This window comes from Guillardia theta (genome assembly GCF_000315625.1).
Source record: "Guillardia theta CCMP2712 unplaced genomic scaffold GUITHscaffold_257, whole genome shotgun sequence".
Classification (NCBI taxonomy): domain Eukaryota; class Cryptophyceae; order Pyrenomonadales; family Geminigeraceae; genus Guillardia; species Guillardia theta.
Genome location: NW_005434419.1, coordinates 2,579 through 20,851, shown reverse-complemented (window position 1 = coordinate 20,851; position 18,273 = coordinate 2,579). Strand labels below are relative to the sequence as shown.

Below are 18,273 nucleotides of genomic sequence, written 5' to 3'. Positions count from 1 at the left end.
CGGGCCCTGCAGCACTGCTGCGGTAGGACTCCGAGCACAAGGCCGACTTGGAGCAACCCGATGCACGGCAAGGGAAGACGATAACCGACCGTCCCAGTCATGGCCTGGACTTCTGGGTTTAGGGTTCAAAATTCGTTCGGTTGTGCGGGAAGAAATCATCCGCTTTCAGGATCCTCTCTCCCGCAAATGCCGACACGGGGTCGAAATAGTCTACCTTCTTCTCGAAACGCTTTGCAACCTCGCTGAAAAATATGATCTCTCTGTCATCTGCATATGAATGTAGAAACACATACTTTCCTGGTGAACAGCGTATCATTTCAGAGAGCTGCACATACATCATCGTTCTTGGATCAAACGGGGGTAACACAAGGTCCTGTGGTAACCCGATCGTTTTCCACACATTCCGTCGAAAGCTTGCGTGTTCCGGATCGTTCAAGAGCCGAAATACGTCAGACATAGAAATCTCTCCTCTCTGCATCGTATTGAGAACCGTCTTCGGCAACATAGATTGAAGCGCATGATCCTCGGAATCTTGAACAATGCACACTACTTCCCTGAACAGCTCCTCAAGGACGTATCTGCGTTATCAATATCATTCTGCAGATCTCAATCAAGACGCACACCTTTGAGTGAAGGTGGATATTTCACGCTTGTAGTAATGGGCAAGGTACTTTTGATTCCTGTGCATCTTGTCCTCCATTTCATTCTGCAGCCCCAGCTCCTTTTCCATGTCCATTCTGTGCAGCTCCATTGCAACAGCAATCACATGAAAGCTTGGATTCGCCGCATCATCAACCCCCAGTATCCAGCACACCAGATTGAGATATGAATTCCAAGAGCTTGTGGCTGAGATCCTTGCCCGCCCGCGAGCGGCTGAGAAGGTTGGGAGTACTCTGAGTGAGGTCCTAGGACCCAAGCTCATCCTCGTAGCTGACAAGGTTGGGTCAAGTGCTCTGAGTGAGGTCCTAGGACCCAAGCTCATCCTCGTAGCTGACCAGGCAAACAAGTGGGACCGCGATGCTAGTAACTTGACGTCCCTGACGGGAACCAGGCCAAGAAGCAGATATCTCAAGGGAATCATTTCAAGTGTCCGTCCCCAAGTGTGTCTGCTTGCAGAAGATGAAGCTAACTCAGACTCGAGCCAACGGGGCGCCAAGTGCTACTTGTAGTGACAGAAAATGAAAAAAGATAAAATGTCAGTAGGATTCGAAGTAGGTTCAATACTTTTCCTTTAGTTTTTATGTCAATTTTATTGTCTCACAATAGCGGCAGGGCGGTTGCACCATAGTGAATTCAACCTTGTAGTGTCGCATCATTCTAACTTTCAACTCATGGAGTGTGATGACTTGTTACTGTACAGTCAGCATCTCTACTTGTTGTAAATGAGTGGAACCAGTATGAACTCCGAGGAAGAGGAGACTTCAAGATCCACGGAGTCGGTAGTCAAACATCATAGTAGCCGTACATCATTTCAACATGCCGGATGTCGCACGGGCCGGAGTTACCCAAGTTACTGTTAGACCGCGACTGCTGTATGTACAACTAACTTGAAAGACCAACTACTTTCATCGGAGTCATGGCATGCTCACGAGAGTTCGAACCCGGCGTTAGCCGTGATGGCATAGAGGAGCTTGTCGCGGAGGTTGGAGGAGCTCGGGTAAGGAGGGAGCTTCAGGAGGTTCATGCAGGTGCTTGAGGTCGGAAGGCGATCCTCCGACTTGCCCGTCATGTAGTCCCAGAAGCCCTTGTCGGAGTGAACGCGATGGATGGTGAAGGGAGGCTGGAGGGAGGCAAAGCCAAGGAGGGGAGGGCGCGGGCAGGAGGTGACGAACTTGAGGAGAGCTGACTTCTCCTTGCTCGAGAACTGCGCCACGACCTTCCAGAACCTCCGGCAAGTGCTGTCGAGGGAGGTATATCCCCCAGAGTAGACCGTGTGAGCCTTGAGGTCCTCGACGTCGAACCCGCCGTCGTCTTCCCCGCTGATCAGCACCTGCAGCTCCACCGGGTTGAAGAACCTGATCCACTCCACGCGGATCACGTCCTGGAAGCCTCGCAGGAAGGCTTCGCACTGCCGCTTGATCTGCTTGTTGAGACGATAGTCGGCCACGAGGTGGATGTACTGGATCTTGTTGGAGGAGGTAACCTCGATGTTGGAGCCTCCTGGGACCAGCTCTTCCACCTCCCCTCCTCCCATCTCGTCGGTGGTGACGGTGAAGTCGAGGGAGAGGTCACGGACGTCCCCCTCGTAGTTCTTGAGGTACATGAGATTCTTGTGCAGGGCCGGGTCGAGCGACGGCAGCTCGTCGAGGTAGTTGTGCTTGCCCAGGAGCTTGGAGAGGAAGAAGCCGCAGAACGAGAGGTCCATCTGGATGCCATCGTACATGGCCTTCCCCAGCATCCTCCCCAGGAACGCGAAGTAGTCCAAGTGGGAGTGAACCATCATGTGGCTGTGGGGGTTAGGGAAGAGCTGCCTCTCAGCTGAGTACTTGAAGAGGCCGTAGTCAGGATGGAAGGCTCGCTCGATGAAATGGGTCAGAAACTCCTTGTACAGGCCCCCCATGTCGATGCCGGACTCGTCGAGCCCGCTCTCGTTGACGAAGAGGACTTTGACCACCCCCTTGAGCTCCTCCCTGAGGACTCCGAGCTTGTTGAAGCCGTCCTCCACTATCCTCTGCCTCCTGATCTTGACAAGGGAGGTCGGCCACTGCTGGCTCTTCTTCTCCTCTTCGATCAGCCGCTGGAAGATCTGGACCCTCTCTTTCAGCGGGATCACGTGGGGGAACTCGCGGAGGACGACGAGCGTCTGGCTGTCCTCAGCGGTGGAGTCGATGCCAAACGCGTCCATCTTGAAACCTTTCTGCAGCCTGGGGGAAGGAAGATGAGCAAGAAAGGGAGAGGGGGAGGAGGAGGAAGGAGGGGGGGGGGGGGGGGCTTGGGAATGGGTGGAGGAGGAGGAGGAGGAGGAGGAGGAGGAGGAGGAGGAGGTAGGAGGAAGGAAGTGAAGGAAGGAGGAGGGACGAGCAGGAGGAGGAGCAGGGAGGAGGAGGAGGAGGAGGAAAGTAATTTCTTGCAGGGATAAGTCATGACATAGCTTCAAGACATAAAGGGACCGGAGACTCCGGCAGGGCGAACGGGACGGGGAGGAAGTGGAGCAGGAATGAACCAATGGGCACAAGAAACAAGGGAAAGGAAGAAGGAAAGTAGAGAAGGGGAGGGACGAAAGAAGAGCAAGTGGAGGCGATGATGGAGGGTTGGGGGCAAGGAAAGGTGGGGGGAGGAAAGAAGGAGAGAGCCAAACCATATCTCCAGCGGACAAAATTCTCTTCGCGCGTTCCGGTCATAGAGCTGATGGAGGAGCTGCATAGGAAGGGGTGGAAATTTCAAGTCAGACAGGCCTGTGCACGCCAGTATGAACTGCCCACCATGGTCGCGGCCTCCCGCTGCTGTTGCCGGATGTCCCTGGTCGACTCAGCAGAGGCCACAGCCTGTCGGGCAGCAGCAGAGGAGGAGACGTTGTCCGCTCCCCAGAACCGACGGTTTACGTACTGCAAGTTCAACCCCCTTCAGTCTGTTGGAGAGGGGGAGGTGGTGGTGGAGCAGGAGCGGGAGCAGGAGCGGGAGCGGGAGCATGAGCAGGAGCAGGAGGATCTTGCCTGTCTGATCAAGAGCGCCATCTCGACCAGTTGGTTCAGAGGGAAGGGAACCTGGGACAGAGATCAGCGGAGGAAGCGATAGGAGACGCAACCAGGTCCTGACCTGCTGCTCGTAGAACTCAGTGTCGTCAGTGACCATGAGGCGGTGCAGGTAGCACTTGCAGAACAGGAAGGCTACATCCCCCACTATCCCGGCCTGGAAAGAGAGAGGAGGGTGAGACCGAGTTCATGATCCTGCTTCCTCCTGTTTATGCTCGTGCTCCCCTCCTCGGTCCCCTTCCTGCCTCCATTCCTGCCTCCTTCCTCCACGTCTTTGTCTTCCCACCCTCCATTCACCGGCCCCTTGTTCTGCCTTCCAAGCCCCCTGCCCTCCCCACCACCTCCGCCATGCTTTGCTGCTGCTGCTGCTGCTGCTGCTCCACCACCACCTGCTGCTGCTGCTACTCCTCCTCCCTCCTCCTCCCTCACCTCTGTTCCCTCATCGATGTATCCTTGCAGCAAGTTCGAGCATCGCAACCATGACCAGAGGCTCACGTGCACAGGGCTGTCGAAGGAGATGGCGTTCAAGACCTGAACGTTCGCCACCGTCCAGAGACGAAGAAGCTTCCTGGTGATGGTATCAGTGGAGGAGGAGGAGGAGAAGGAGGAGAAGGTAGTGGAGGAGGGAGCAGTTGTGTGGAGAAGGGAGCGGAGGACAGGAGGAGGACAGGAGGAGGAGGACAGGAGGAGGAGGAGGAGGAGGAGGAAGGAGGACGGAAGACAGGGAGGAGGATCAGCAACTGAAAATCAGTGACTGCATTTCTCTCACCCATACAGCTGGCAGAAGGAGACGATCTCGTTCGTGTACTTGGGTTTCCCATCAGAATTTCTCAGCTTCCGGACGTCAGAGTAGATCTTCGACCACTCCACGAAGCTCCAGCTCTGCTGGAGTTCAGCTGGACATGGCGGACAGTGACAGCAATCAGCCTCCCTCACCTTGAGACTGAGGGTTTCTATCTTCAGCTCGGCTCCTATCTCAAGCGCCTTCCCTTCCTCTCCCTCCCCTCTACCTCCCAACCCCAGCAACAGCCAGTGGATGTGCTTCGGCTTATGCAGCGGCGCGAGCTGCTGGGCTTGGCTGCAGAATGTTTTCCTCAGCCCGGGCGAAGGGAAGGGTGAGAAGAGGGAGGAAGACGGGGAGGGCGGAGGGGGCGAGGAAGGGAGGGAGGGAGGAAGGGAAAGGGAAGGGAAGGAGGAAGAGGAAGGAGAGGAGGGAGAGGAGGGAGGGGAAGGAGGGAGAGGAGGGAGAGGAGGGAGGGAGGGAGGGAGGGAGGGAGGGAGGGAGGGAGGGAGGGAGGGAGGGAGGGAGGGAGGGACGGAGGGATGCTACAGCAGACAGGAAAGGAGGAGGAGGAGATGCTCACATCTTAGACATCGTCCAGCCGCTGCTCGGAATCTTGTCGACGAGCCTCAACAGAGCTGGGACGAGACTCAATCACTGCCCAGCTGGAACTCGAGCTGACAAACCAGAGAGGTAGAGCGGCTGGAGGCCGTGGATGGGCCTGACGTTGGCGATCTCGACGACGTTGGTGAACAGATCCATCGCTCGATCTGCTGCCACCGCAGTCGCACCTTCACCTCCATCCCACCCTTAGTGAAACATTACGACGGGGATATGAGACCTATCTGCCGTCGCTGCTGCTGCTGCTGCTGCTGCTGCTGCTGCTTCCCTGACGAGTCCGATGCAGCCTCGCTGTTGCCGATCGCATAAATCAGCTGCAGGCCCACGTCACAGCAATGCCGGTCCACCCCACTTCCCACCTTGGGCCAGACAGTGTGGTGAGTGAGGGAGCTCTGAATCATAGCAGGAACTTTGCTCAGGACCTTTCAGCGCAGCGTCAGCGTGTGAAGGATGCTAGCGGAGAGGAAGGGAGCTCTTCGACCTGAGGGATGGAGAGGATCTCCCGAGCGAACTCGAAGGCCACCGCATGCTGCTTGCCAGGAGGAGGCGACGAGTGGCTAAGAGGGTGCAGCGCGATGGCCCAGAGCAGCGAGCTGAGGATTAGATGGAATTGACCAGCGGGCTTCTGGTTGGACCCTGCAGCATCCATGTCCTGCCAGGACGGGTCGAGGAGGAGGAGCCTGATGCTTGTGTAGAGGCGCCCCTCCTGCACAATGCTGAACAGGATCTGAGGGAAGAGTCAAACCTCCGCGCAGCTGCGTGCAGACAGTCAGCTACCTCTCCCCGCATGCTCCTGAAAGTGCCAGCGGGCGCCTCCTGCCATCGCTGCGGGAGGGAGGGGTCGGAGAAGAAGTACAAGAACTGCAGCAGAGACATCAAGTCCTGGGTGCAGAAGTGTCAGAGGGCAAGGTTAGTTGCGTGTAGCTGCTGCTGACCTCCCTGTCTCCATCGATCATCCAACGAGTTCCAGCCTGTCCACGATAAGTCAAGCTCGCATGAGAGCGAGACACACACATCGCTGGTGCGAAAGCAGCTCAACATATTGTTGTTACACAAACACACCCATGCATGTGGACGAGAAAAAACGTACTGCAAAGAGAAGGAGGAAGAGGCGTCATCAACACAGAGTCACAGAAACACATCTGTCAGCAACACCCACCAGTTGTTGGCAGACCAAGTAGCACATTCTCTTGAGCTGCAAGCATAACATGCTCTTTTCTTCCCTCAGCCCTCGCTGGATGTAACTCTCCTCAGACACGTCCTTGAACTCGTTCGACACGAGTTGGGTTGCTCGCAGGACAAGTTCCCTCTCCCCTCGCTGTGATCTCATCCGCTTCATGATATCGCTCACTCGCGCCCATCCTCTCAGCTCCTCTTTCTTCTCACCATCCAAGACAGTGTGGAGCTCCTTGACCATCTCCCTCCCCAGAGCCGCCGCCGCTCTTCGACCTCGCAACCACGCCTGAATCGACACCGCAGCATTGACCTCTTGCCTGCTCTGCTGCCTCGCTGCTCGCTGTGCCTGCGTTCGTGCTAAGAATGCTTGTCTATCTTCCTTCCCTTTCTTCCCTCCTCCCCCTCCCCCTCCCCCTCCTCCTCGCCGCCGCCGCTCCCTCTCGCCATCCAGGAAGGAGTCCGCCATGGCAGGCCCGCCCCACCACAAACCTGGAGAAACTTCAGCAACTTTGAACAAGTTACATGTTTTGAACTTTAATTTTAAACTTTTCGGCTTCAGAAGTTTCGAACTTTGAAAATTTGGCAAAACCTCTGGATCCCGGGCCATGGCCGCGGCCGCAGCGGCAAAGAAAGCGATAGGAAGTGGAGAGCGGAGAGAGAGAGGGAGGAGGAGGAGGAGGAACGTCACGCAGAGAGGTAGCCAGCGAGTAATGGTGTGAGAAAGGAGACGATGAGGAGATGAAAACATTACTCAGTATTGTTTCGGGATGCCCTAGGGGATGGAAATGTAGTGGAATTCATACGAAGCATAAGCAAGCGCATGAGCTAGAGATTTCACGCTTCTGTGACGACTTATAGAGGAAGATGAACTGAGACGCTATTGACAACAGGCATCACCACATGAGAGCCTCGTGGCTTCTGCTGGGCCTTATTGCCGCGCACATGTCCATGGCGTCCGCTTTCGCCCCCTCACAGTTTGTCCAGCTCAATGCGCGCGGTCGGCACTTCCCCTCTCAACTCTCTCAACGAGTGCCTCCCCGCCCCAAGAGCAGCGGAGGGTTCGCGAGGACGAGAATGTCTGCTTCTAGCCAGACGCCAGCAACCGGAGGAGGCGCCGCGAGCCGTTCAAAGGGGACAACGTCCCTGCTCTCCCTGACGCGATTCTTGCTGGTCAAGTTTCTTATCCTCCTGCGCGAGATCTACGGGCAGCTCTTTGTGTTTGTCTTCGACACCTTCATCCAGTGAGCACGCAGCTGCTGGCACGGTGATGCACTGACTGGGGGCCCAGGAAACCCTTCATGTACATCCTGAACAAGGTTGAGATCAAGAATCATGATCGGCTCACTAAGCTGATCAGCTCCCGTCCTCGGGGAGCACCGCTCATCACAGTCTCGAATCACTGCTCCTCTCTGGACGAGCCTCTCCTCTTCTCTACCTTGATCCCTTGGCCGATCAAGCAGTGGGAGCTGCGTTACAGTCTGTGCCATGATGGAATGTTCTTCCGCCTGGGCCCGATCTTTGCGCAGGTAAACCCCGTGCTGCTGTGTGCTATGGTTCAGCAGTGAACACGCTCGTTCAGCTGTTCTTCTATGCGGCGAGAGGTCTTCCAATCTACAGAAATCGCAACATGTATTCAAGCACAAAAGACTTGAGATCGTTAACGGCTTGCCGGCAGGGACCAGGAAGCCTTTAGAATCTTTGCTGAAAAAGCCAGGAAAGGTATCGCACTAGCGCAAGAGGAAGGGAGAGAGGCGAGGATTGGGAGGGAGGGAGAGACGCGCAACGGAAGCGAACAAGGGGAAAAGGAAGCAGGCAAGGGGGCGAGATGACAGAGAGGGAGAGAAGCAGGAAGGAAGGAAGGAAGGCAGGCAGGCAGGCAGGCAGGCAGGCAGGCAGGCAGTCTGACTGATGCGTGTGTAGGAGGATGGTGTCACATCTTCCCTGAGGGAAGGATCTGGCAACCATGGAAGCTGCGGAATGAGGATCGCAGGTGACATGGGATCGAGTCGAGCACTCGTGACCTCTGTTCCTCCCCTCAGGCTCGGCCCTCTTCGTCCAGGAGTAGGGAAGCTGATCGCGTAAGTGACTTTCTCCCCTCCTGTCTGCGTACACGCCCGTCGCACCTACGAGGTGGCTCGTGACTCATTCCTCAGGTACTGCGAGGAGCAAAGTCCGATTGTTCTTCCATTCTACCACACAGGGATGCACAGAGTGCTGCCTCAGTTTCCTAACAGCCGGGCCCAGAGCTTTCCTCCCAAGGTGACTCTGCTCCTGGTCTCCGACGAGCACATGACGCCTTAGTCCATTGCAGACGGGAAACAAGGTTACCATACGAATCGGTTAAGAAAACTCTGGAAGATGCATCAGGAATCTGATGTTTCTGTAGGAGAGCCTATCCATGTGAAGGATCTGTTGGATGAATACCGACAGAAGAGGGAGGAGGCAAGAAAAGAGCATGGGATTGAAGACGCGTGGACGACAACAAGCGTGGAGGAGGAGCTTTATGCTAAGCTCACGAACAGGGTACATCAGATTGATCGATCTTCACATGGACATAGTCACTGAGATCTCTAACTTACAGGTTGAAGAAGCTCTGTTGAAGCTGTCACAGGAGGTGAATGTTGAAGAAGAATGGCAGACACACCCATCTGTTCTGAGCACTAAAACTAAGAAATGAATGAATGAAACGAAATGACGTGAAGAAGCCTGGTTGTGGTTGAAGAACGAGATTATGTTAAGAACCCTAACAGTCCCTGAGGACATCATTGTCCATGTTGAACATGACCTGCTTGCGGATCGACGCTACGAACAGTGGGCGTCGTGCATAGCCACTACCAAGGAAAAAGTGATTCCGGGGAGTCCCATAGGGTAGTTCCTGACCCTGACCATTCACTGTTGTGCAGGGGGGTAGGGTTCTTGTAAAACTATTATAGGGAGGTAGTAAAATGGATTATAAAGCCTAAATGTCACACACATAGCAACACCGGTTGTCCAGAGGGTTGAGCGAGAGTTCTCATCCATAAGGGCGCCAGTTCGAAACCCAGGCTTGTTGGTGTAGCGGTTAGCACAAAAGACTCTGAATCTTTAGACCGGGGTTCAAATCCCCGACGAGCCTATCTTTTTGTTTGGCGAGTCCGGGCCCGATGGTCTTCGCCGTCTACTCAGTACTGAGAAAAGTCAGTCCCCTGAGTTTCCCCACGACTTTCCCACGCCGCACGGCAGGCCCGCCGGGTAATTTAGACCTGGCACCGGTGTGGGACACTCCTGATGTGTGGGACACTCCTGATGCCACTCGGCGGCCCAGTGAAGATGCCGTAGCCAAAAAGATAGGCTCGTCGGGGATTTGAACCCCGGTCTAAAGATTCAGAGTCTTTTGTGCTAACCGCTACACCAACAAGCCGTGGGATCAGATCGTAATCAATAACAGTGACCTCCGCCTACTCTTTCTGTGCTAGATGTTCGCTATCATGACCGCCAGTACGGCGCGGACCGGGTCTTGTTTGGGAGTGCGCGGCCAGCGTCCACGGTACGGTCTACCGTACGGTTCCGTACTGTCCGGTCCGTCACCGCCCGGCCGGCTCACTGTCAGAACTCACGGTCGGCGGTGCCCGTGACGAGCGGGCCGGAGCCGCTTCCTTTACTCAACGGTGAAGTTAAATCACTGTCACATGATCATGACTCTGGCACTGCCGGGCAGGCCCGGGTACGGCGGCCGAGAAGACTCCCGAAAAGACAGCGAGAACCAAACCCTATCCTGCCGACTGCTGTCCCCCAAACTTAACTGATACCTTCACTTAACCGCGCCTTGTTGACTTCAACGACGCCGTAGTGAGGCCTCTGACTGACCGGCGAGGCTTTCAACTCATGTTCAACATGTTCATGTTCATGTTGCGGGGGTCACCGACGTGGTCCAGCCGCTCGACTCACCGTCACTGGCTACTGGCAGTTTGAAACATCCCCTGGGCTCTTGAGATCACGTCCCGCCCTCGCGAGGAGGCGACCGACGTCTCCTCCAGCGCTCTCTGTCGCGTCATGCGCCACTCAGGTCAGGCCTCCATGGGGAAGAACACGCTCGCTACCATAACAGTGTCGTAGTTCACCATATCGAACTGATCTTCCGTGTCCACGTTCCAGAACCTTGGGGTGCAGCGCAGTCAGAGCACAGGAGGAGGAGGAGGAGGAGGAGGAGGAGGAGGAGGAGGAGGAAGGCGAAGACGACGAGCAGGAGGAGGAAGAGGAGGAGGAGGAGGAGGAGATGGAGTCAGCAAGCAGCCATCAGAGGAGGAGCAGTAGCGCAATGGTACCCCATCATTTGGTTGCACCCGAAGGCGAATCCTGGGAGCGAAACAGGGGCGACCTGGGAGGAGGAGGGTGAGTTGAGCTAGAAGTGGGGGGGTGGGAGAGAGGGAGGAGGGCAGGTAGTTTCAGGGAGGTGAGGGAGGTGAGGGGGAGGTAGAGGAAGGAGGGAGCGAGAGAGTTGAAGGGGGGGGCGGGCAGTTCAGTCGGAAGAGAGCGGGGGAGGAGGGGAGAAGGAGGGCAGGAACACGGAGCAGAGGGGGAGGGGTGTTGAGGTGGAGGGCAGGAATGAACAGAGTGGAACCTCGCTGATGCGGAGGAAGAGGTAGATGTAGCCATTGGAGAAGACCAGGTTCCAAGAGAGGTCGGGGTCTTCACTCGCAGCCTGGAAAGAAAGATGAATGCTCCTCCTGACTCTTCCTCTTGTTCAACACCCCGCTCTCCCCTCCCCCTCCCTTCCTCGTCAGCTTCTCGGACTCCCTTCCTCTCTCCTTCACCCTGCCATCCTCCTTCCTCCATCCTCCCACACTTCAGTATCCCTCTCCTCCCCTCCTTCTCACCTCCAAAATGGTATGAACGACTTTTCCTACGTGCTCCGGAGGGTTTTCGTTGCTGATCTTCACGCAGAAGGCAGGGTACTCGAGCTCCTGTACGACGCACAACAGCAGTCATCGATCTCCTCCCTCCTGCTCCTGCTCCTGCTCCTGCTCCTGCTCCTGCTCCTGCTCCTGCTCCTGCTCCTGCTCCTGCTCCTGCTCCTGCTCCTGCCCACCACCACCACCACCTCCTCCTCTTCCTCTTACTCTGACTGAGACTTCGCCAAATTGCCACGTTCCTGTCAACATCCCATCGTCATCCAGGTTACAAATGCCTCCTCCCAACCTTCTCGCTCCCTCGCTCCCTCCACGATGTACACGTAGTCTTGCTTCCATGCCTGCAAGGCAGGTCAGGGAGGGAGCAGGAGAGGCGGGCGATCAGCTTGCATGCAGATGAATGTGGTTCTGTGTGGCTCCTGCGTTGGGCGAGTTGAAGTTGAGGCAGACGCCGCCTAGCTGTTTGCTCATTGCCCCCTGCCATGTCTCAGAGCGGTCAGGGAGGATCACGGGGAGGACCCCACCATGTCGATACAGTCTCTCAAGAGCAGCTTCTGCTCCCTGCAGTTGTCCTCCTTGGTCATGTCAGGGACCACCAAGAAATGTCCTCTCGACTCGATCTGCCATGGTTGAGTCAGCCCTCTGAACGAGGCTACCTTCCGCTAATGGAGGAGCAGCGGACCGGAGCGATGTTGTAGTGGAAGTCCCACCTCCTCCCCCCGCTCTCCTCGGGGAGGGCGACGACTGCCGCCTTCTCTCGCAGGGGGAGGCTGATGGCTCCGTAGCAGAGCGAGCAGGAGTCGTCGTGTGGCGGGAACACCCGACGTTGGCTGCGATTGAACGCGGCTGGTGGGCGGAGGCGGCGGCTGCTGACAAGCTTGACCATGACGCCCCTGTCTTCCTTGTAGAGCGAGCGGCAGTTGGACCAGCTCCCGTCGCTCTCCCCTCCCTCCTCTGCATCCTCCACAAACTCCTCGATCCCGCCGCGCGCGTCCATCCGCAGCCCGTACCTCAGCCTCGTGCCCTCAAAGCTCGTTTCCGATGATATCTTTCCTCCTGCAACGAGCTTCGTCCACATTTTAGTCCCCCTTCTCTCTCTTCCTCCCTCCCTCCCTCCCTCCCTCCCTCCCTCCCTCCCTCCCCCCTCCCAATACATCCCTTACCTCCCTCCACCGCCTTGACAGTAGTGCAGCTGCATCGGGGCAAGAAGCTGGGATCTCGATGGTCCCCGACCTCTCTGTTCCTGACATCATCGACGCAGGACAGCTGCGCGCTCCTCCTCTCAGCCGAAACCTCCTAGTTTCATGCACCCTGCCTACGACAGGAGGCGATGCTGGGGGAAGCAGGCCGCGAGCGGGAACGTGTGCGCGGAGCAGGAGGCGAGAGGTCTTGAGGAGAGGTGGAGACGAGAACGAGTAGGCCAGAGCTGCCATGTCATACACCAGCGCCATCGCCGCCATTGCTAACAGCACGGCCTTCTCCCTCCATTGCATATCCTATAAGATTGTTTACCACCCCCGATAGAGGCTGCTGGTTTGTTTTTCAGGCGTCCCAATGGGCAGAGGAGGAGGCGCTATGGGGTGGCGGGGAGGCGCCATGCTGCTGCTGCAGGTGCGAGTGAACGAGGGGAGGGGAGAGGAGAGAGGAGAGGAGAGGAGATGGGGAGAGAGACGAAGAGGAGAACGTGTGTGTGTGTGTGTGTGTGTGTGTGTGTGTTTGTGAGCAAGCGAGGCAAGGACAGCCGAGGAGAGGGGAGGAGAGTGGTGGAGAGTGGTGGAGAGGACAGGAGAGGACAGGAGAGGACAGGAGAGGACAGGAGAGGACAGGAGAGGACAGGAGAGGACATGAGAGGACAGGAGAGGATAAGGCAACATTGAATAGAGTTTTGTCCACCACATGGTAGAAGGTTTGCGCCTGAACAAACCGATGTTGTAGTCTCTTTGTGCACCTGCCATCCGCAAAGTCTCTTCTTCTACTGAATGTTTGTTTAGTTTGCAGTCTGCCAATCTTACCTCACATCACCACAGCTGCAGTTCCAACCAGGTATCATCTCTGACTGATCTCCTCGTTCTTGCTCTCATGTTGTCGGCAGGGTGCAGTCAAGCAGGAATCACATCAATGTGCATGGTTGACAGCCAGAGCAAGCACCTCCTCTCTCGCCAGGACTGCCTGCGCTCGCTCGCCGCCATGCCCCTCCTGCCTCTCCTCGGCCTCCCAGCGCAGGCGACGGAGTTGACAGAGGACAGCATCGACCCGGCAAGCGCAAAGGGGAACGTTGGCGTGAATCCCAGGACCCAGCGGCTCTACGCCTGCCAGACACTCGCCAACTGCGTCAGTGTGAGCGCAATCAAGAACCCAAGTCAGTTCGGAGCGCCATGGGACTACACTTCGTCCACCAAGGACGCGGAGGAGGCGTGGAAGGCGCTGAAGAAGGCAGTGAAAGAGGATGCAACCTTGAGGGTGGTGGAGGAGGACGATGGGAAGAAGTACCTGCATGCTATCACCCCGAGCAAGGTGCCGCAGAAGGGCGTCGATGACGTTGAGTTCCTCCTCATCCCCTCGGAGAAGATCGTGACGTACAGATCGGCGTCGAGGAGCAACGCATACGTGTACCCTTACCAGACTGCTATCAGCGACGGAGGCAACAACAAGAAGAGAATGAAGGAAATCCTCGCTCGGCTCGGGTGGGTGGAGCTCAACTATGCAGGGGACGGGATGTACTCTGATGAGTACGCGTACAACCCTCTGGACTTTCTCGGTGGTGGGGACCGAGACTGGGAGAGCAAGGAGTAGGGGAAAAAGGAGAGCTGCGAGCCGTGCTGCTGCCGCATCGCTGAGCCTGTCAGATCGGGAGGGCAGGGAGGAGGTGAGGAGAGGAGGTGTTGGGGCCGCACGCAGGGAAGGCGCCATGGATTAGGAGGAGAGAGGGAAGGAGGAGGAACAGGAGCAGGAGAGTGAGGTGGTGCCAAGGATGGTGGGGCAGGGCAGGGCAGGGCGTCTAATTGGAGCCTTTCCGTCGGAGATAAAATATTTACAAGGTCACTTGCCGTACGCCCAGGGATTCTCGCGCAGAAAGTCTTCGATAACCGCCTGCATGAGCCCAAGTGAGAGGAGAAAGAGGGGGCAGGGAGGAGACGAGGAGCAGAGCGGAGCGGAGCAGAGCAGGGCAGAGCAAGGCAGGGCAGAGAAGAGAAGAGAAGAGAAGAGAAGAGAAGAGAAGAGAAGAGAAGAGAAGAGAAGAGAAGAGCAGAGACGTAAGAGAAGAAGGAGAGGGGAAGAGAAAGAGGGGATGGGAGAGGAAGGGCGAGCATTGATAGGAACAGGGTCAGCTCTGACCTTCACGGCAAGGTTCTTCACCACCTGAGAGGGATTGATCGGCTGCCTCGTCACCGGATCCCAGTGGCCATTCTGCCAGCTGCTTGTCAGCCCGCAAACATCCCACACCACAGCTGGACCCCACGTGCTTCAGGTGCTGCTCAAGAGCTGCGCTCTCGTAGGTCTGCCCGGCAGGGGTGAGGACCGGGTCCCTCATGAGGTCGAACGTTATCTGCAAGCGAGCCTCAGCCCCGCGACCGTCTCACTGACCTCCTGCTGCCTCTCCCTCTCCCCCTCCTACTCCCTTCCTCGCCTCCTCCACTCTCCGCTCTTACTCTCCCCCTTGCATCCTCTTCCCCCCCCCTCCCCTCCTCCTTTATCTCTCAGCCGTTCCTCCTAACGTACTCTCCTACCGATCTCCACCTCCCCCCCACCTCCCCCCCGGCCCCCCGCCCTCCTGTTGTCTCTCAGCCGTTCCTCCCAACGTTCCCTCCTACCGATCTTCACCCCCCTCCCTCCAAGTCACCTGGCAGCAAAGGGACTCTGGGATCGTTGACTCCTGACGCTTCTCCGAGACCCGCTCGTAGATTTCGTTGAGCTGCGCCCTCCTCCTCTCCTACCATTGACAAGATTTCAGAGGCCCGCTGCTGTTCTTCTCCCGTGCTCAAGGACTCTTCCTACCCGATTGCGTTCCGCCGCCCCGACCTCCCCGGAGGAATCCTCCTTGGCCCGTTCCAGGTCGTAGGCTGATGGAGAAGCAGACATGAGCTGAAGAAAAGGAAGAGGGCGGGGAGGGGGAGGAGAACGAATGGCAGGAGGAGGAGGAGGAGGAGGAGGAGGAGGAAAGTGGGAAGGAGGAGAAGGATATCGGAGGGGGGGAGCGGAAGAGGAGGATCACGACAGGAACGAGAGGAGAGAGGAGAGGGTGGAGGCAGACCTTCGTTAATAAGGTCATCGATGATTAGCTTGTTCTTCTCATCTTGACCAATTGCTCTGCTCGCGTCATGTCACGAGCTGCTCGACTTTGCTTCCCCATCTTCGTCGCAGCTCCTCCCCTGTTCTCCCTCCCTCCCCCCCTCCCTCGCTGCTTCCCCTTTTCCTCTCCTCACAAGCTTTGCTCGTCCTCCCATCGCTTGTGGTACATGGAGTACAGCCCCTGCTCAATGCTCTCTTTGTAACCTTGAAACAAATTCAATGTCAGAGCAATCTCCCATTACTGCGCAAGCAACCTGAAAACTCCGGGAGTGCAGCAAGTACAAGGGCATCTTGAAATGCTTTCTCTGCTTCCTCCAGCTGCATGCCGCATCAGGTATCGAAAACTCTTCTTGCTCATCACGCTCCCTCCTTCCCTCCCATCGACCCTCTTCAATCCTCTTCGCTCTTTCCTCCATTTTCACAACCTGCGCTACATTGTAGACCAGCCTGCCTTGCCTCATTTCTTCCCTTCCTCCCTTCTCTCTCTTCCCTCCCTCCCCCCTCTCATCTTGTCTTGCCTGGTTGAGATTCATGAAGGCTGTGGCCAGCAGGTACTGAGCTTTGACTGACTTTTTCGATAGCTCGAGAGCCTTTCGTGCGTCGTCCAGCACCTACTCTACAATTTCATGCGCTAGAAAATAGAGTGGAGGGGATGAGAGCGAAGGGAAGTAGGGAGGATACAGGAAGTAGCTGGATGCGGTTGGAGTGGGTGCGGACTAGGGAAATGAAGGGAAAGGGGAAGAATGATGAGGACGACAAAAATACGAAAAAATAAGATTGCAAGGAGAGGAGAGCAATAGAGAGGTGAGGTGAGATGAGGTGAGATGAGATGAGATGAGATGAGATGAGATGAGATGAGATGAGATGAGATGAGATGAGATGAGATGAGATGAGGTGAGGTGAGGTGAGGTGAGCTGTAAGGGGAGGAGGGGAGGGGAGGGGAAGGGAGGGGAGGGGAGGGGAGGGGAGGAGAGTGTGACCTGGTTCCATTTGCAAAGCTTCTGATAGCATAGAGCCCGATTCTGATAAAGAGCAGCATCTGACGGCTCGAGCGTCTGGAGGGAGAGGGAGAGGGAGAGGAGAAGGCATACCAACAGAAGGGTAATGGACGGGGGAAGTCAAGGAAGGTGAAGCAGATGGAGGCATTGAGGAAGAGAGCGAGGTAAGGGGACAGAAGGAGGGAAAGGAAGACGAGCGCAGGAAGTGACGAGAATAGACGAGGAGGAGAGAAAAACACCATCACAGTCAGCGACTTCTCCACTGTCGTCAAATCAAGTTACAATCGCCTCCGTGTACGCCTCCGCCGCTGCGCTGTACTTCCCCTATTAGGACGTTGTCATACACAGCGAGCATCGGGAAGCCAGGAGACCTTCTGGAAGTAGAGCTTCCCTTCCTCTCTGCAGTTCATCTGCTGGACAGCAAGGGAGAATGAGCGGCGGAGGCCGTCGAAACATGAGACATCACCGCGCGCTTGTCTCACGACCGACCTCGTCGACTGGATCGCTGCATCAGGCCCGCATGCCGATCAAGAAATCCTGCCCATGGGCATGTCAGTACGTTCTCTTCTTGACTCTGAACACTTCCTCCCCATCTCTCAAAGTTAGCAAGTACCGTATCAACCCTCACTGCCCACTCAAATTTCCCTCCACGAGCCAAACTCAACTCTGCCTGCAGACCCATCCTCCGCATTCTGTAAATTTTGGCACTACTTGCTGATCTCACTCTCTTCAAATCGAATCGAATCAAGTTCTCCGTGATTCAGAGCATGTTCAGCATCCCTTACTCTCCTCCTCCTCCTGCTCCTGCACCTGCTAGTCCTGCACCTCTATTCCACCTTACACGATGCTGCTGCTGCTGCCGCTGCTGCCGCTGCTCCTGCCCTTGTTGCTGTGGCTGCTGCCCCTGCTGCCCCTGCTGCTCCTATCTAATCTCCCTTCTCTCCTTGCTCCTTCCCTTCCTCTCCCTCCCGCTCCTCCCGTTCCCGCTGTTCGGGCATAGCGTTCCCCGTGCATAATGTTCACTCGTCTGTAGTAAAGTCCACCAATATTGGGAGCACCCCTACTTGTTCCTTTGGAATACCACCCACCCCCACTTTCTACCATAAGCTCTGCTGGACAAGTTTTGATTACCCCATCATATCTTGATACACCCCTCATTTTATCTGTATATACCCCACCAGATATCTGAAGAAAGTAGCATTTGAGCACCCCTACCCTACATTTTTCAGGTATACCCTCTCACGAAGTTGGTGACCCCACCATCTCGCAAAAAACATGTCTCGCAGCATGTTACCTAGACTACCCCTATTTTTACCTTTGACTACCCACCCCCTAACGCATTCCCTTGCCCTCCCCCATTTCTATCCGTTGATGGCGAAGATGCGCAAGGGAGGCGAAAGGGCGAAATCACTTGGCATGCTCGCGGTAGTCTTCAGATCCATGCAGCAGTAGCAACCTGAGGTCGATCGCCGAACATGTTGTGTGTTGTTATCTCCCTATTATCATGCGCATGAGCTGAAAGCCTTTGCCGAACATGTTGTGTGTTGTTATCTCCCTATTATCATGCGCATGAGCTGAAAGCCTCTTCTCGTTTCTCCTTCCCTCTATCGCCCACCCTCCCTCCCTCTCTCGTTATGGACCTGTGTGCTCCTATTGTCGTGCATGCTCGCGATCTTTTTGTCTTGACATTGTTCTCGTCGTCCTGCTGCTTCTTTTCCCGTGTGCGTGTCATAGCAATACTCACAGATGTTCAACGTGAATCACAGATCGGCACAAACGCTTCATGATGATGCGGAGAAGCATTATCAAGACGATGGAGCTTGAGG

General features: G+C 56.1%; 8 protein-coding genes and 2 non-coding genes across 10 annotated transcripts in view; 4 read left to right on the top strand and 6 right to left on the bottom strand.

Moving 5' to 3' along the window:
- Window positions 1–118: 118 nt before the first annotated feature.
- Window positions 119–736, bottom strand: GUITHDRAFT_121826 (hypothetical protein; the record flags this gene model as incomplete). Its single annotated transcript, XM_005818930.1, has 2 exons — window positions 119–578; window positions 624–736. 2 exons carry the CDS (start codon window positions 734–736, stop codon window positions 119–121), a joined length of 573 nt encoding a protein of 190 aa, XP_005818987.1.
- An 849-nt stretch (window positions 737–1,585) lies between these two features.
- Window positions 1,586–2,845, bottom strand: GUITHDRAFT_121825 (hypothetical protein; the record flags this gene model as incomplete). Its single annotated transcript, XM_005818929.1, has 1 exon — window positions 1,586–2,845. The coding sequence occupies one exon, from the start codon at window positions 2,843–2,845 to the stop codon at window positions 1,586–1,588; it is 1,260 nt and encodes a 419-aa protein (XP_005818986.1).
- An 843-nt stretch (window positions 2,846–3,688) lies between these two features.
- GUITHDRAFT_121824 (hypothetical protein) lies at window positions 3,689–6,433 on the bottom strand (the record flags this gene model as incomplete). Its single annotated transcript, XM_005818928.1, has 13 exons — window positions 3,689–3,704; window positions 3,746–3,849; window positions 4,122–4,260; window positions 4,462–4,574; window positions 4,629–4,770; window positions 5,057–5,111; window positions 5,160–5,264; window positions 5,315–5,408; window positions 5,454–5,516; window positions 5,576–5,821; window positions 5,872–5,976; window positions 6,030–6,065; window positions 6,269–6,433. 13 exons carry the CDS (start codon window positions 6,431–6,433, stop codon window positions 3,689–3,691), a joined length of 1,383 nt encoding a protein of 460 aa, XP_005818985.1.
- A 737-nt stretch (window positions 6,434–7,170) lies between these two features.
- GUITHDRAFT_121823 (hypothetical protein) lies at window positions 7,171–8,947 on the top strand (the record flags this gene model as incomplete). Its single annotated transcript, XM_005818927.1, has 10 exons — window positions 7,171–7,511; window positions 7,559–7,796; window positions 7,850–7,899; window positions 7,946–7,989; window positions 8,191–8,260; window positions 8,310–8,348; window positions 8,424–8,529; window positions 8,582–8,609; window positions 8,657–8,793; window positions 8,852–8,947. The coding sequence occupies 10 exons, from the start codon at window positions 7,171–7,173 to the stop codon at window positions 8,945–8,947; spliced, it is 1,149 nt and encodes a 382-aa protein (XP_005818984.1).
- Window positions 8,948–9,313: 366 nt separating this feature from the next.
- GUITHDRAFT_t117 lies at window positions 9,314–9,385 on the top strand. Its single transcript has one exon. It is a non-coding gene; the product is annotated as a tRNA-Gln (tRNA).
- A 213-nt stretch (window positions 9,386–9,598) lies between these two features.
- Window positions 9,599–9,670, bottom strand: GUITHDRAFT_t116. The gene has a single exon. It is a non-coding gene; the product is annotated as a tRNA-Gln (tRNA).
- Window positions 9,671–10,199: 529 nt separating this feature from the next.
- GUITHDRAFT_121822 (hypothetical protein) lies at window positions 10,200–12,237 on the bottom strand (the record flags this gene model as incomplete). Its single annotated transcript, XM_005818926.1, has 9 exons — window positions 10,200–10,292; window positions 10,350–10,407; window positions 10,575–10,627; window positions 10,871–10,951; window positions 11,127–11,213; window positions 11,370–11,401; window positions 11,449–11,500; window positions 11,684–11,779; window positions 11,842–12,237. The coding sequence occupies 9 exons, from the start codon at window positions 12,235–12,237 to the stop codon at window positions 10,200–10,202; spliced, it is 948 nt and encodes a 315-aa protein (XP_005818983.1).
- Window positions 12,238–13,448: 1,211 nt separating this feature from the next.
- On the top strand, window positions 13,449–13,871 carry GUITHDRAFT_45248 (hypothetical protein; the record flags this gene model as incomplete). Its single annotated transcript, XM_005818925.1, has 1 exon — window positions 13,449–13,871. A coding segment is annotated over one exon (423 nt), but the record flags the coding sequence as incomplete, so codon positions are not given.
- A 624-nt stretch (window positions 13,872–14,495) lies between these two features.
- GUITHDRAFT_61061 (hypothetical protein) lies at window positions 14,496–16,771 on the bottom strand (the record flags this gene model as incomplete). The annotated part of the gene is made up of 6 exons (XM_005818924.1): window positions 14,496–14,567; window positions 14,620–14,706; window positions 15,001–15,090; window positions 15,662–16,060; window positions 16,430–16,504; window positions 16,730–16,771. Coding segments are annotated over 6 exons (765 nt in total), but the record flags the coding sequence as incomplete, so codon positions are not given.
- Window positions 16,772–17,811: 1,040 nt separating this feature from the next.
- The window catches only part of GUITHDRAFT_156433 (hypothetical protein), a gene marked incomplete at both ends in the record, with an annotated part of 1,955 nt that continues 1,493 nt past the window's right edge, over window positions 17,812–18,273 (top strand). Inside the window, 2 exons of the mRNA XM_005818923.1 lie at window positions 17,812–17,908; window positions 18,214–18,273. The exon at window positions 18,214–18,273 is cut by the window's right edge and continues 77 nt beyond it. The remainder of the gene's footprint in view (window positions 17,909–18,213) is intronic.